The sequence below is a fragment of the Protopterus annectens genome, chromosome 1.part0 (assembly GCF_019279795.1).
Source record: "Protopterus annectens isolate FY-2018-M chromosome 1.part0, PAN1.0, whole genome shotgun sequence".
NCBI lineage: Eukaryota > Metazoa > Chordata > Ceratodontiformes > Protopteridae > Protopterus > Protopterus annectens.
In genome coordinates this window covers 1,555,302,348-1,555,318,826 of record NC_056725.1, presented here as the reverse complement: position 1 = coordinate 1,555,318,826, position 16,479 = coordinate 1,555,302,348, and the positions used below count along the sequence as shown (strand labels likewise).

At 40.8% G+C, this 16,479-nt stretch overlaps 1 protein-coding gene across 3 annotated transcripts in view; it reads left to right on the top strand.

Moving 5' to 3' along the window:
• AGPAT4 (1-acylglycerol-3-phosphate O-acyltransferase 4) overlaps positions 1–16,479 on the top strand; it is a 1,187,234-nt gene that overhangs the window by 786,751 nt on the left and 384,004 nt on the right. For all 3 annotated transcript variants that reach the window (XM_044068028.1, XM_044068026.1, XM_044068027.1), the window contains one exon: positions 12,700–12,853. In XM_044068028.1, coding sequence (XP_043923963.1) covers positions 12,700–12,853 — 154 coding nt within the window. The remainder of the gene's footprint in view (positions 1–12,699; positions 12,854–16,479) is intronic.

Genomic DNA, 16,479 nt, shown 5'->3' with positions numbered 1-16,479 from the left:
CTCCTTGGTCAGATCCGACCACAAACTGATAACCCTGGACATCCTCACTCCTCCACCTCCCCCAATCAAAGAAACCATAGTCATAAACCTTTCCAAAGCAAACTTCAAACTTCTTGCATCCGAAGTGGAAAGTTTCACTATTCCCTTGCAGAAGGATAATGATATCCAGGATGCGGAATCCTACACCAAGGCACTCTATATGCATCTTCAGGATTGCATGGACCGTGCTATCCAAATAAAACCAAGACTCCTTCCTCAAGCAAGAAGAAACCAGTCTGGTGGACCCCGGCCATAAGCAAACTTTACAATAAAAGGAGGAGACTTATACAAAAAAAGGCCAAATCTCAAGTAGAAAAATCATCCCTGATCAGCATTAGTAAGAAATTGAGGGCCCTCATCAAGTCAACTAAAGCTAATTTTGAAAAGAAAGTTGCCAAGGATGCCAAGGATAACCATAAGGCCTTCTATGGCTGCGTCAAAAACCTAAATGGCAACGCTTAGGTCTGTTCTGAGCTAGTACAAAATGGAACAAAATTCACTGACCCTTCTGACATTGCCAACATCTTGGCTGACAGGTTCAGTGCAAATCCCCCACCCCCCACCACCTACAGGGCCTATTATCATTCTAGGGGATTGTGTAAGTCCAATTATTACTGATACGTTGGTTAACAAGGCTCTATCTAAAGCTAAAACACTGCCTCCATGGGACCAGATGGTGTCCCAGGCTGTGTCATATGCGAGCTCCAAAAGGAATTAACCCCGCATCTTAATAACCTATTCAGTCTCAGCCTCTCCACAGGATATGTGCCCATAGAATGGCGCACGGCAATGGTGGTCCCGCTACACAAGGGTGGGGCCATAACTGACCCTGGGAACTACCGACCAATAAGCCTGACAAGTCTGATCTATAAGGCTATGAAGCGAATCATTATGGAACTCATAAATGGAGAGATTGGGAACCTCCAGTCGCTGGACCCCACACAGTTCGGTTTCGTCAAGGGCAGATCATGCCTCCTGAACCTGGTGGATTTCTTTGAGACAGTTACTCAGGCTATAGATAAGGGAAAGGAGGTACACACGGCTTACCTTGACCTTGCTAAAGCATTTGACACCATTCCCCATTCAGGTATTATTGATAAGCTCACCAGCCTGGGCATAAACCCTTATGTCACAAGATGGATCGCAAACTGGCTCTCAGACAGATCCCATAAAGTAAGATTAGCGGGATCTATGTCCGAATCCAGACCAGTAACAAGTGGATTGCCTCAGGGCTCTGTCCTGGGTCCCCTCCTGTTTGGCATATACTTCTCAGAAGTACAGACAAGCACAGAAGGGCTGTGGCTGACTAAGTTTGCGGATGACTGCAAACTGGGTGCTATAATAGAGTCTCCGGCCGACATGGAGATCCTCCAGAAGGGCCTAAATGAGACTGATGCATGGTGTCAAAGCCATGGTCTCAAGCTAAATGCAAAAAAATGCGTAGTAATCCCCTTTAAAAAAAACAGAGTACCCACAAACTACAACATAGGAGGTAATCCCCTGAAATCTGAAGAAGAAATAAGGGATCTAGGGACCCAAGTAGATGGTCAGCTTTCCTTCGATAACCATGTTGCCAAAGTGGTTAGAAAATCCTTCTATGTGACCCATCTTTTCACGAAAGGGTTCGCATCAAGATCTAAGGATGTAATGGTGCCCCTCTACTCTTCCCTCATCAGACCCATTATTGAGTACAATGCACCAATTGGAATGTACCTGGCTAGACTTCTCCAGCAGCTGGAGAGACCACAGAGGTACCTAACCAAGAGGATTACTGGCCTCAAACAGTTGCCCTATGCAGCACAATTGAAAAAGCTAAGACTGTTCTCTGTTGCATACCGCTTTCTCAGAGGCGATCTCTGCCTAACGTACAGAGCCATGTCCAACCCAGAATTGTTGAACATGCTCCATCTTAGCAAAACCAAATCTACTCGAGCTACACACTCTAGGGATATAAACCTCAACACAACAATGAATAGAACATGCTAGAGGGATAGATTCCCTTCACAGAGACCTCCCTTACTATGGAACAGGGTCCTGATCTACATAAGACAGAACCCCTCACTATCACTCTTCAAGAGGAATCTTGATGAGTGGATGGGTAACAGAAAGTTCACACCAGGGATCACACCAACAACACTACTAGATAGGGGCCAAGGGTACTAGCTGCTGGTACAGGGGTCTAGGGAACTACTAAAGGGGCGGTGAATACCGCACAACGTGGCTGGGCTAATATATGCCTTTGGGCAGATAGCCCAGTACCAACCTATGTGTGATGTCTGTGTGTGTGCGAGGGACTGTGAAATGTGTGGGTGGGTGTTTCCTTTTTGTGTCAGTTTGTGCGATCTCGGAGTTATTATATATAAGTAGGTGGTGTGTGGGGGTGCAGGGAGGCTTGGCCCCCTGCTTACATGTAGTGTAGGTTTGTTTGTTTGTGTGTGTTTTGTTTGTTGTAGCGTGGGTTGGACAATGTATGTGTTGTGTGGTGTATGGTGTGTATGTGTTCGAGATTGTGTGTTCGCGATTGTGTGCTGTCGGGATTATGGAAGTTCAGCTTTATGATTTTGAAATACTGAAATTCGGTATTTCAGTATTCCAAAATTATAAAGTGAACCCATAAATATATATATATATATATATATATATATATATAGATAGATAGATATATATACCAACTCCAGGATCGCACTACAGTGGGGAAAAGAAAATATTTTTACTTGCCCTGAGAAAAATTGTCCATTCATAATTGTAAGTCTTCGTTATTTTCGTCTTGTGGGATTCGTGATTTAGAGTGTGTGTGTGTGTGTGTGTGTGTGTGTGTGTGTGTGTGTGTGTGTGTGTGTGTGTGTGTGTATACATAAAATAATCTAAATAGCATAATATCAACAGCAAAGATATCTAAATTGAAAAATATCAACAACAAAAAATATCTAAACACAAAATATTGACACAGCCAAACCACATCTAAAACCAATGCAACCCCCACACCTTCTGCAAATTATATAAAGCAACTCAAAGGATGCACAACAGTGGGGAAATTGTCACTATTTTGTGTTTAGATGTTTTTGCTGTAGATATTTTTGCATTTAGATGTTTTTTCTCTCAATATTATGCTGTTTAAATTGTATTAAGCATACACACACACACACACACACACACACACACACACACACACACATACATACACAAGTGTATGACGGATGTTCAAATTATCAAAACTTCGAATGACTGACATACACTCAAAACAATTCAAATTACAAAGATTCAAATACACAATACTTTGAATCACAAAGATATGAAGAAAACCAAGATCTACTTTTTTGCAGGGATACAAGACCCCTGCACCCCCTGTTAATTATGTATACCAGCTTTGAGATAACAATACAGTGGAGAAAGATTATATTCCCTGATCCCCACTGTAGCTCAGTCTTACACTGAAAAAAGCAGTATGTGTGATCAATCGATTTTTGATCAGCAGTTCCAGCTTTTTTCACTTTGAGAAGTTGACTTCTCAAAGAATTGGAGGGAGACTTGCAGGGAATATATAGAGAGAAACCAGCTGGCATAATGGTTAAGGTCTTCGTTTCCCATGCACAAGGTTCAAGGTTCAGTCTCATCTCTAGCCAATGCCTGTTTGGAGTTTGCTTGTTCTCCCTGTGTCTCTGTGGGTTCTTCCCACCTCTTAAAAATATGCTGAGTGTTTCCATGTCAAACTCACCAGTGAATGGAGCTGTGCGCAGCAGAGCAGATGCTACATGTTATCCTATAGGAGAAGAGTTGTATAGAGCAACCAGTTTGGGCATCTACTGCGGTGCACAGTATCCTCACTTTAGAAGAACACGGATCACAGACTGTGTGCAGTGGCAGATCTGTCTTGTCATAATTTGTTATTTAACTTATAGCTGTGCATTCATGTTAATATGTTGTTTGGCTGTCCTCCTCTTACATCTCCCATCCTACCAATTCTTAAGATACTTTCTGTTATTGGTTCTTGTAATCTGGGTAATGGAAATCTTGTTTCCAGCAGTTCCAGCAGCATGTTTTCCAGTTCTGTATCCAGAATATGCTCTGGCACTCATTTTATCTTTATATTGTTTCTTCTAGGTCTGTTCTATAGGTCCCTGAGTTTTCCTGTTTGCCATTGTAGCTTTTTTCTATTTCTGTCAGCCTTCTGTTGTGTTCCTGTACCACTTATTCCAGAGATGCTCTGTCCTCTTCCAAGTCCTGGATTATTTTTTTAGCTTATTCACTTCTCTTTGTTGATGGCAGACATCATCAGCTTTAGGAACAGTCTGCAAAGCTGTTCTTCCCATGATGCTGCTCTAAATTATGTCGGCTGTTGCTCCCTTTTCTCTTTGTCCTTCTTCGTGTGTTTTTTCTTTTTTTTTTTTCTTCACCTGGAACTAGGTAATTCATTACTTTTTATCCAACCCTTTGTCCACAGCTTTGAGGTTAAGCAGCCATCTTACCTGAGCTCTCTGGCACCTGCTGAATTGAGTAAATGTTCACTGTGATTTTTACCAAACAACACTTTATATGCTAGAGATGTCAGTGACTTCACTGTCCATGGATTTCTTGTCCCTGTCACACACTCCACAGTGCTCCTTCTGATAACAGATTACGTAGACTCTTCTGACTTCCTGCAATTAGCTGCAAAGAGAATTGATTTGTGTTTCCTACAGAAGACCTTGGCACACCCGCTTCCAGGCTTGAATGCCTTACACGATATAGACATTATATTTTGTAGCTGTAGGGGATGTGCATCTACATATATAACTTGAGTTTTTTATTGATTGGTTGATGCAGGCATTATATTTTGTAACTGTAAGTGATGTACATCTACACATATAACTTGTTTATTTATTGATTGATGGATTGCAAATTTATGTTATTATTACCTTTCAAAATCTTTGCAAAGTGTACACATCATCTGATGTCATCATTCTATCAATTTGATAGAGTAACATGGAGCTCTGTGAGTGAATGTTGCGTTAAATCACTGTATCACTTAGTACACTTTGCACAGCTCCTTGATTAACTAATTACTGGTGAGGGTTTTGTGGATCCTCTTTATGAATTTGACTTTGTGATTCAGCTGTGGTCCATCAGCTTGGGAAAAAGACTGTTGCTGGTGTACTTTCTGAATCTGTCCCTTTATATTTATCTTAGTGTCTGTAGTTCAGACATTTCCTGATCGAAAGATAGTGTTGAGCACCTAGCTTGACTGTGTTGATCCTGGTTCGAGTGTCCCGGCGTCAGTCATATAACAGTATCGGCTAGTCGCCCGGTCCTTGTTACAGCAACCCTCAGCCGGCGCTCCGTAGCTTCTCAACCTCTTTCACCCTAGATGTGAAGTCACAACAAATCAAAAATGGAATCAACCCTTTCTTGCCCCTAGACACAACACCCAACAAAAGAGGATACAAAAATAGGAAACACCACGACTGCAACACAAGAGAATCAAGACATCTACATTTATGGTAGGACGACACAACTGTACTATGTTTCAACATTTTCGCTATTTGCAGTCTGTAGGTTAGAATTGCCCCTCAAGCGATGCAACTGAGGGTTCATAACTGTATAGAGGAGGCAAGAGAATAAGGGAGGAGGCTTTAAGCCTTTAAACCAAAGTAGAAGGGAGGCAAGACAGCATAGGAAAAGCCTGCCCCTAGATACCACTTACAAAAGTGTGACTTCCCTTGGTGAATGATGCACAGAACACTCTGAGGAAAGCACTGTAGAAAGTAGGGTGAGGACTAATGAGCGGAAAAAAACTAATGGTGGATGAGAAACTGTGAAATGGTGCTAATAGTCCCAAATCTGATTGATAGTTTGATCCATAACAAAATTCCATTCCATTTGGAAGGTTTCAAAGAAAACAGGCAAAGAAACAAACAAAAGCAAGAACTCTGAAATTGTGATCTTGTCTGAATTCTTGAACTTCTGTCTGTGCAAATCAAGAAATGTCTGTGCACATCCAATTTGTCAAAACTTTTTTATGGAAAATGTAGGGATTTGGAAAAGAAGTAGGGAATGGAAAAGCGAAATCAGGTAAGGCATGAAAGTAGGATTTTAGTACAAGGAAGTAGGATTGAAAGTAGGATAAGGTATGGCTCCAGAGTCATGAGGCTGGCCTCTCTGGGTCCCTGCTGGCAGAGGTCTGTACTAACAAAGAGTCAACTTCCTGAAAGAGAACATATCTCCAGATGCAGCAGGCTCAAAGGCTGAAGAAGTTTTAAAAAAACACTTAGATCCAGTATCCCAGGCAGGGACAGGAGGGGCATCATAGGCAGGAGGGGAGGGTCCTTGAGGAAAGGTGCTTTAGCCCCTTATTAAAAACTGGGAGGAATCGCAGAAACTTCGCTTTTAGGATCATAGCAAGCATAGTCTTAAAAAGATAGAAAAAGTCATAAGAGAAAAGGAAAGAAAGAAAAGAGAAAATAGAAAGGTAAAAGGAACCTGAGGAGAGAGGAGCCTAGGTGGAGCATCCAAAATAGTCCTGCATCCAATGAATAAACTGTATCCAAATAAGTAACCTCTCTTCCAGCTTCCAAAGAACCCTAACTTCCAATGGAAGGAAGGAAAGAACGATCAGATTTTGAAGACCAAGCACTAGTTGTTTAAAAGCTTGTTTGGCCAAGACAGCCCTCTAAATGGGACTTGCGATTGTTCAGTAGAAAGCAAAGGAGGCCCGAGAACAGGAAGGGCCCTGTGGAAGAAAAACTATCAGGGCAATTTGGAGCAATCAAGAAATTTGGTTTGCCAAGATGAGTTTTATCTTGGGCTTGTCCCGAGGCAATCTGAGGAGGAAGGCATTTAGGCAGGAGAAAGAGAGGGAGCTGGGGGGCATGCATCCACAAAAGGCTTGCTGTTTGTGAGACCAGGCATCCACTTTTTGTTTGTTTGTGGATAATTCGCTTTGGGATGAGCTGATGATTGAGATGGATGGCAAACAAACTCTGGGGGGGACCCCCCCAAGTTATTGTCTAACTGAACAAAGCAAGATCTGAACATCCATTCGTGAGGATCTGAAAATGTTTCTGCTCAGGCTGACTGCTAAGAGCCTGGAGATGCTGATTCAACCTTGGAATGAGATGTGGAGAAGCCATAGCTAGTCTGTGTCCCAAGTGAATGAGAACCCCTGAGATGATGAGTACCACATGACCGTGGCCCCATCTGTCTTAGTGGTGCAGGGGCCCTGGTTGTAAGGAGAATGAAGGGCTAAAAGGTTTTTTTGGTTTGTAGGGCATTTTGAACTGCCAAACTGCCAACCTTCATGGTTTGATGTCAAGGTATGTGGAACCTCGTGTCTGTTCCTGTGCTCCCCAGGCATGAAAGTGCTTCAGGGTGGTTTAGGGAGGCGGCCAGGTTGAGGGAGCGAAAGGTTTTTGAGGGGTAAAGGTTTTCCTTTCGTTTGGACCTGGAGACTCCTTCTGGAGGCAGGGGATCTTCCTTCTGGAGGCATCAGAGAGGGTAGTAGTGATCAGATCGTGGTAATGAGGTTGACCATACACTTTTAGATACCATTGAAGCTTTTTCATGAAGTGGTGGCTTGTTGAATGCAGGAGGCTCATGTAGCCCAGAGCCTGAGAGCCTGCAGGCATTTCCTTTGCAGTGAGCTGAGATAGAGTTGCTGGTGTTGCTGAGTAAAGCCAGCTGGTAAGTGTTTGTTTTGTAGGTTTGAGGCTTTGTAAGGTTGTATTTAAGATTTCCCCAAGAATACTTAATTGTTGTTTTTATATAAAGTCCCAGTAGTTTTTTAAGTTGTTCAGAACCCAGTCAGATATTTGAGCAGAAGATCCAGTGCTGTCTCTAGCTGAGAATAAGGCAGCTGCTCCACGAATAAGGCAGTCGCTCATCCTGGGGTAAATCTGAAAAGCCAGTCTGCAGTAAGCCACCACTGGTGTGAAGACTCTGGGCGCAGTAGATAAACCAAAGACCAAACAGAGGGAGAGAAGAGGAGAATGGAAAGTGCCTCAACCTGCTCTGAATTGAGAGGATTTCTTGTCTGATAGGGATATGCATGCAGGCTTTCTTGTCCAATGTCACCACCATCGTCCATCCAGGAGGCCCTGAGAGATTAAGAATTTGAGTTCTTGAAGAAGCATTTGGAATTTGTGTTTTTAAATACAAAGGTACCTGAAAGGTCTCCATGAGTGCTGTTGAGTTTGTTTTAGGACCAGAACAGCCCTTGAATAAATACCCATTTCCGAGAGGTGGAACAGGCTCTATGGCTCTCATGAAGGCATCCACTTGATTGAGCCCTCTGACCCCATTGAAGTTGGCAGATCGGCCAGCAATGGAGTCCTTGGCAAAGTGTGAAAGCAAAGTGGTACTTGTTTTAAAATAAACGCCCACCTTCCTCCACTGGTAAAATGAGAGTCAATCCTGCAAAAAAGACAGTTTTCCTCCGATTCCCGAGTCGGCAGGGTCCCACCTGGTAAAGCCCAGTCGTGAAGGTTTTTGATTCTTTTCTTTGAGATTGGGATCTGTCTTCTTCCTGGGATTGTTGAGATCTTCCTTCATAGTGTCCTAAGAGGTCAACAGGTGACCACAGCCTAATTCTCGCCTATCTTCCTTTGAGACGAGTCCCTTTGAGGAAAGGACAGGGCCAATTTTTGGAAAATCTAGGAGGCTGAGGAAGCTGAACTTTTGGGATCTTCTACAGTCTTGATGTCTTTGCCTTTTCTTCCAAATTTTAACTTCTGTTCATCTTTTTCCAAAAGAACAGCATCTTGTTGAACACACCTAATAACTAGAAAGCCTTGTGTAACTCAGATAAAACCTATTCAAGCCATAACCGCATCAATCCCTGTCCACGGTACAGCCGCAACCGCCTGAGGCAAAACGCCCAATCAAAAAACCAAAATGTAATTTATCACAATAACCTGTTCAGTCAATAGCATGCAAACATCTGAAGTTTAGCATATCACTCTTCACAAGCAGGAAGGGAGAAGCAAGCTTTTGCTAAAACAGAAGCAAAAGAAGAAAACACTGATATTTAAACACAAATGAATAATTTATAGACTTACCCACAGTGAGACAGGTAGCAGAAACCTGTCACCTTTTCCCCACTACTGTCTAAAAACCCAATCCTTAGGAGAGACAGAAGGAGCAGTAGCAACCTTACTTGTATTAGCCCTGAGATAGCAGGAGAGGATCCACTTGAAGGGAAATTTAAGAAGGAAAAGAAAATAAATATAAAAAAAAACCCTATAAAATCAGGAGCAGCAGAAGGAGCAGGAGACAGGAATGAGGATTAGGCATGGAATGAGGATTCAAATTATCCCAGAAAAGGGATAGCTAAAAGGATGGCAGAGGAGAAGAAAAAGAGAAAGAAGGAATTCTCTAAATTCTCTTTTGGAAGGCAAGAATGGAAAAATTCCTTCAATGAAAATGTTCCCCTTCCTCAGCTCAAGGTGAGTTTTCCAGAAAAAAAATCCTCAGGCGGAGGCCATCCGAAATCCTCCATGTCCAGATCTCGCAGGGAAAAGGAGGAAGATGATCAAGAACAGAAACAGAAGATACAGAAGCCTGAATCCAGGAAGAATCAGAGGTAACATCTTCGGAGCGGGTTTTCTCAGGGAGGAGAGAACCCCTATCATTGTAAGCAAATCGAAGAACATCAAGATGCTGACAGCAGTGTGTGATTACATAAGAACTCTGTCATGTTCCATTCCACCATCTAGATGTTTGACATGGTCTGCATAAAAAACTTTCTTTTTCAAGTAACAGATAGCCTAGTTTGATTGCAATACTGTTTTGAGTCAGTAGGACAACATTTGAATGGAATAGAGGATAAGGTAAAAATGCAAAATTTCAGATTGTGTGGAGGTCTGGAAAAAATAATGAAGACTCGGACTTGATGGATGTCTGTTTAGGTTTGAGTCAGTAAGAGTCTGTTGACCTGACCTTGAATTCTGAACCTCCCAACCACAGTTTGTCTCCCCAAACAATGAAGAAATCAGTCTCAACATTCAGCTAAACAGCAATTTAGTCATTCCTCATATGAATGGACAACTAGCTGTGATTGAAGAGGAGATTCTGTTCAGCAATGATCAAAGTAAGGGGCTCACAGAAGTATCTAATAGTCTTATAGTGTCAGGGTAGTCCATTGCCTCCAAGGCCCAATAGCTGCAAACACTGGTTAATTTATACAAAAGGAAAAAGTTACCTTTTAACTTTGTTTCTGAAACTTAATTTATTACTTTTTACAAATAATCAGTTGTCAAGATTATGTATACGCTTACTGTATAAGTCTGTGTAAACTTAAGTACTTAATCAGTTGTTAAGTTTGCACAGACTTACACAGTAAGCATATTTATACAGAAAGTGTTATGGTCGCTCCAGTTGTGACAACTTATATATAAGCTACAGTGAGTGACTGAAGTCAAGAGCTATGAGATGGAGCTCAGGGTAACAAGAAAGTCTCAGAAATCAGAGGAAACTGATGAAGCTTCATTTCAGTGGAAGAGTGGAGAAATTTTGACTGTAGAGAACTGTTTCTCCCACCTACATTTCCAGCATTTTGAAATAAGACTAGAAGGAGATTGAAGTAAGCCAGAATAGTGAGTTAGTGCTTTGAGCAGGGATAGAGTACAAAAGAAAGAAATACAGAAATGACATGCAGTCCTGAATGTAAGGTAGTGTGAAAGGGATCAGAGACTATGGAAGAAAATGTAAAGCTTAGCTGCTGTGTCTCATGTTCTGGTTAAAATGGCTGGTGAAATGGTTGGAGAACAGAGATCACCATAGTAACCAAAGTAGATATTCACTAAAGAAACATGATAATTCAGAGAGTAGTGGAGGAGATGAATAGTGAGAAACAGCAGAAACTAATAAATGGAAAAGAAAAGCTATTAGACTTTGGGGTTGGGGGTGGCACAAGAGAATGAAAATGATAAATACTTTCAAAAGAGCTACGCTAGATATTTGAATTAGCACACTTGTAATGGGAGTAGGCTATTACTGCTAGATACTGTAGCATTAACTGGATTATTGAGTAAGCAGTGATGTGTAGGTTGGCTAAGCAAAGGTTGTTAATTTTGCTTGTGTGATTGGGAAAAAGAAGTGGAGTGGATCACATGGAAAGTAGGCAATTAAAAATAACTATTTAAGTGATTGTGGGGAGGGCAGGTTGGGGGCAGGATGGCATTCTTAATAATTAATTTGTATAGATTAGATACACACATGCAGCATCCTCAAACTGATAATGTACAGGTCGTTGTGTCAGAGAATATAGTAGGGACAGCATGGTATAGCTATGATAATTCTTTATAATCCCTTTATATGTTTGGTAAATTAATAACTACTAGTTGTATGGTACAGTCACTAAAGTCAAGGCATGGGATAAGGGTTGCAAAAGAATTATCTACAGAGAAGTAAGGCAGGCATTTACTGAAATAGCTACCAGTGGGTACCCTGCTATTAGATCCAGCAGGTATCCCTTAGTAAACAGTAGGAGAGGAGAAAGGTGGTTCAGAATAGTGTGGCGTTTAAATCAGAAGATCCCTCACAACTCAGCCAATATCAACTGTTGTGGGAAGTAGAGTACACTAACAGAAGTGTGTGTGTGTGTGTGTGTGTGCCTGTGCGCAAACTCGTTCACAAGGAGTTTGTATAATACTAACTGAAACAAAGGGCTTCAAAGCTTACTTCCTAAGAAATGAGTGTGTCCTCAGTATACACCATAAAAAGAGGAACTCTGAGAATGACCATTGCCCTCCCAACAATCACTTACTTAAATAATTCTTGCTAATCATCCACATCACATCATTGTGGGACTGTGTGGGATATGTTGCTGCAGTTTAAGTTGGGGTTACTGGTAAGATAGTGTTAGTGATAGGTATTACAAGAAGTCAGTTCAGTTGTTTGCTGTTTATTTAATGCATTGTAGTAGGTTATACATCCATGTCTCTGTCACTTCCTGTTATATTTTTGTAACACTTACCCCCAGGTGTAGCTGCTCTCCCCAGCCTACCACTTTATTCTTTGGATTTCAGTAGTCAGGAAGGAGGTGCATTCCTGGAGTGTATCTTATCTGGAGTAAAGTTCTACTTGGTACCTCTTCTGTTTTTCATTAGATTTATGGAGGCCCCTGCAGTCTTTGCAGGGGCCCTAACATCCATCCCCAGGAAGGAGAGCAAGCTCATCCTACTTACCCAGGCTTACCCTTTGAACACCTGTGTCCATTCCTGAACCCAGGCTACTAGCAACAGAGGCAGACACCTCATCTCCCGTGCCATCAGGCCAGACAGGTTTAAACTATTTGTTAGGAGAAACTGACTCTTGCATTTATTGGCATCTGCTATCCTCATGTTTGTGTATATAGAGTTATAACTCTTTAAGCAATGTAATTAGTAATGAACTATGCCATTTTTAACTAAGTCATCAAGCCTTAAGGAACTTAAAATGCATCATGCTGTTTTATGCGCAGTGAATTAATAAGTCCTTTACTAATTTTAGTGTTAACATTTTATGAAAATGAGTGATTGCCTGATTACATTTCCCTGAATTTACAGGTGGTCCAGTACCTGACTTGCAAGCTTAATTCATTAATTTAAGACTGACCTGTCATAGCATAGTAATGCAGTTCATAGAGGTAGCCTTTTGAAACATTTATTTGTCATAAATGTTCCATTCCTTTCTTTGTTTTGCTTACAGTTTCTAATTCACTGTGAAGGCACACGTTTCACAGAGAAGAAACACCAGATCAGCATGCAGGTCGCAGAAGCCAAAGGCCTGCCAAAACTTAAGTACCACCTACTGCCTAGAACCAAAGGATTCACTGTCACAGTGCAGTGCTTAAGAAATGTAGGTAAGGAACAGACACGCACAGCATTTCACAAATGTTCCAAAAATTTGTAGCTATTCAGCCATGCAGATCTCTTTATTAATTCACTTAACATTTTATATCTGTGAGGTTGAAACTTGACGGATATCCATTTTGTTAGATTAGTAATCTCTATTCCTAGTAATGCAACATATATAGCATTTATTAAATTTGTGACCTATTAAATACTGCACTGTGATTTAAAAAAAAGTGATTTTTTTATTATATTTTATGATATGCTGTAACACATGCTTATGTTTAAATGCACTGCCAACAATAGAAGCTGTCAACTAAATTATTTTATGCTCAACCATTTAACAGCAGAATATTTTATTGCTATGGGGATAATTGCACAAAGGGGAAGTGGTGTAAAGTTGCTTCCTCTTACTAGTTTAGTCCAAGGGGTGGGGGCTTAGAACGTGGAATTAGACTCCACCCTACTATCATATTGTTCATATTCCCTACTCTTGCAGGCAGAGCTAACACTCAGAAGGAGCTTTCTACTTCATTATATCAAGCTCTTAGCATACATCAGAAGTCTGCTTTTCACTTTGTCATCTCCCCTGGCACACAAAGTATGAAGGAGTCTTTTCTCACACTGGCTACATTTATGGTGAAAACCAGTCTGAGACATTGCAGTAGCTTTTGAGATCCATGCAAGAACAACAGTCTGGTACAAAGTAATTTTGCCATGTGACAGCATATAACAAGGCAAGTGAGAAACTAAGGATTGAATTTTACTTTGTCACCTCAGCGTTGTCGCCTCACAGTTAGACGTTGCTCGTTCGATTCTCAGATAGAGCGTCTTCTCTGTGGCAACATGCATGAATGGGTGTTCCTTCGTTGAAGGCTGTGCATTAGGCCCGGCAAGCCAGCACGTAAAAATCTACTGCCAATCATTAGCGGACCGGAGTTCCGCTGTGGCGACCCCTAACCGGGAAAAGCCGAAAGACACAAACCTTAACTCTAAACCTATACAAAAGATTGGAAACTGCTGAATGCTGGCATAAAATAATGGTGAAGTCAATTTACTTTATGGCATTAAGTTTTGTCCTCACCAAGTTCTGTAAACACTTTGGGGTACGATTCAAGAAGGTACAGTGGTACTTTAGTCACCCGAACGGCCACATCACTGACTCTCACTTCGCCAAGATGAAAGGATTGACAAACCACAAGACCGACATCCGGAACACCAACTATCCACTCAAGGTAAGTAACCTCTTGGCCATCCTGTTGAACTTTACCCCCGCAGTAGCCCGATCTTGGAGTTGGTATATTTAGTTAGGGGGGAGCCCCCCATATGGGTGGGTTTAATTTTGTTCAGTTTATTTTATTTATTTATTTATTTATTGGGGGGGTGGCTAAGCGGTTACTTACCTCGAGTAGAAAGTTGGTGTTCCAGATGTCAGTCTTCTGGTTTGTCAGTCCTTTCGTCTTGGCAAAGTGAAAGTCGGTGATGTGGCTGTTCAGGTAAGTAAAGTAGACCCCTGTGTACATGTCACTGTACCTTTCCTTGATTCAGCAACCATCCATACATGGTGCTGCATGGTCCTCTAATACAAAGATGTACAGAATTGAGAAGGGCTGGCTCTGCTGCAGTTTTGAATGCTAATGAGACATTCTGGGTGGAGAGACATAAGCTAATTAGCCATGTGCTGTCTCCCTGGGACCGCCTCCTGGAAGGAAAGTAAATCTCTCAGCAGTGTAGATCAGCAAGGCCATCCCTACTACATCATGGCAGTGAACTACTTAACATGAATGCAGTAAAGGAATCCACTAGACACCAAGGATTACTCTTAAAGTGCCATAATATTACCAGCAGCTGCTTAGGGATCAGGGGTAGAGGGATGCACTAGACATCAGGAACTCTTTAAAGTGCATTAATGGCACCACCATCAGTATGGGGATTACTCTTCAATGTGCTGTAACATCACCAACTGCAAAACAGAGAAGAGTGGGGGGGGGTGCTCTAGGCACTAGGAATTACTGTAATGGCCCCAACGGCACTTCAAATACTGTGAGGGTTTAAGAGGAAAACAGGAGGGCAGACAGGTTAGGGACTGCTATGTGTGTTCATTTTGTGCGTACTTGTGTGTTTGGGAGAGTGACTGGGGGTGGGGCAGTAGGAGAATGCCACTGCCTAAATCAGAAGCTGTTTGCTGCCACAATGTGCACATTGTAGTAGTCAATGTGATTTAGAGATATGCAAATTAGCCAATAATGAGGTATTACCTCATCACAGCTAACACGCTTCTGAACTGCAAATGGGCACATCGTGGGAGAAAGGCCTTTTTAGCATGAAAAAAATGAAAAGACCAATGGTTAGACCACAGCTGAAGATAAAAATGGAATAATCCACGTCAGGAAATAAATCACTTGCAGCTTCACAGTAGTGCCCTTTATAAAACCAAAAGTTGTAACTGAGATGTAGTAGTCAAGGTAGGAAACGGTTCACTTGCAGTTTCACACCACTTTATTAAACAAGAGTAAGCGCTTTCGCGATCTAAGTCAGCTGATCGCTTCTTCAGACTCATAAAAACAGTTAAAACATTGGTATTTAACATCTAACAATAAATAATATAGAATAACATAGTATGCATAGAATACAATGTAGTTAAAAAATGTAGTGAAAGGAATATAGAACAGAATATTAATTTAAGTTTATAGAATGAAAACAGAATTTAAGACAATAACTATATTAATGAAAACTTCTATGGGAGACATAATAAGAAGCTCTCAAAATGTAAAGAATTATAAATCAAAAAATAGGGATGGGAGATGTTAAAAGGAAGATTAAATACTATGAAGATAAGAAGATGAGGAAGGTCATGATTTTAAAGTTAGATTCCCTATAACTTATTCAAATTTAAAAAATTTTGTAATATTTTTGGAAAAATTGGAGATGGGTATTATCGGATCCTGACTTGGAGCTTCCTTGATAGACTAGCTTTTCTTTAAGAAATAAAACTCCTAAAAAATGAACTCTATTATAAAAGAGGGAATCTTTGAAAAAGGGATCCTATCTGAGCATGTGGGACTTTTCATGAAATTGTACAGCATGTGGCTGTTTTACAGTTAAAAACGGTTATATAAATCTCCATATAGAAATAGTATCTTTGATAAGACAGTATATGTCATTTCTATTACACAAAAATGTAGTGACTGCAGGGTTATTTATGAGAATAAGCGGCAAAATATACATATGAAGGCTTGTAGAGACTAATGACTATATTAAGATAAGAAATAAAAAGACACAAGTAGTAAAGCAAAACATGTGGAAGAAGAAGAAGATAGGAAAACATTTGGAAGGATGGGTTTTAGAAATAAATAAATAAAAGTATAAGAGAGAATATAAGTAAAAGCAAGAGAGAGGAATAAGAAAGAGTTAGATTCCTACTACTTATTCAAGATTGATCAGGAGGTTCATCCTATTTTCTTGAAACCTTTTTTAAAATAACTAACTTAAAACGTTAGATAATATGGATATAAAAAAGGCCAGTGTGTTATTAGTAATATTAGGAGTCCTTATTTAATACATATCTGTTGTGTCCAGAAAATGAATGTAAATTTTTAATTAATTGAATTTAGTCATTTCATTGTGTTTTTTCATG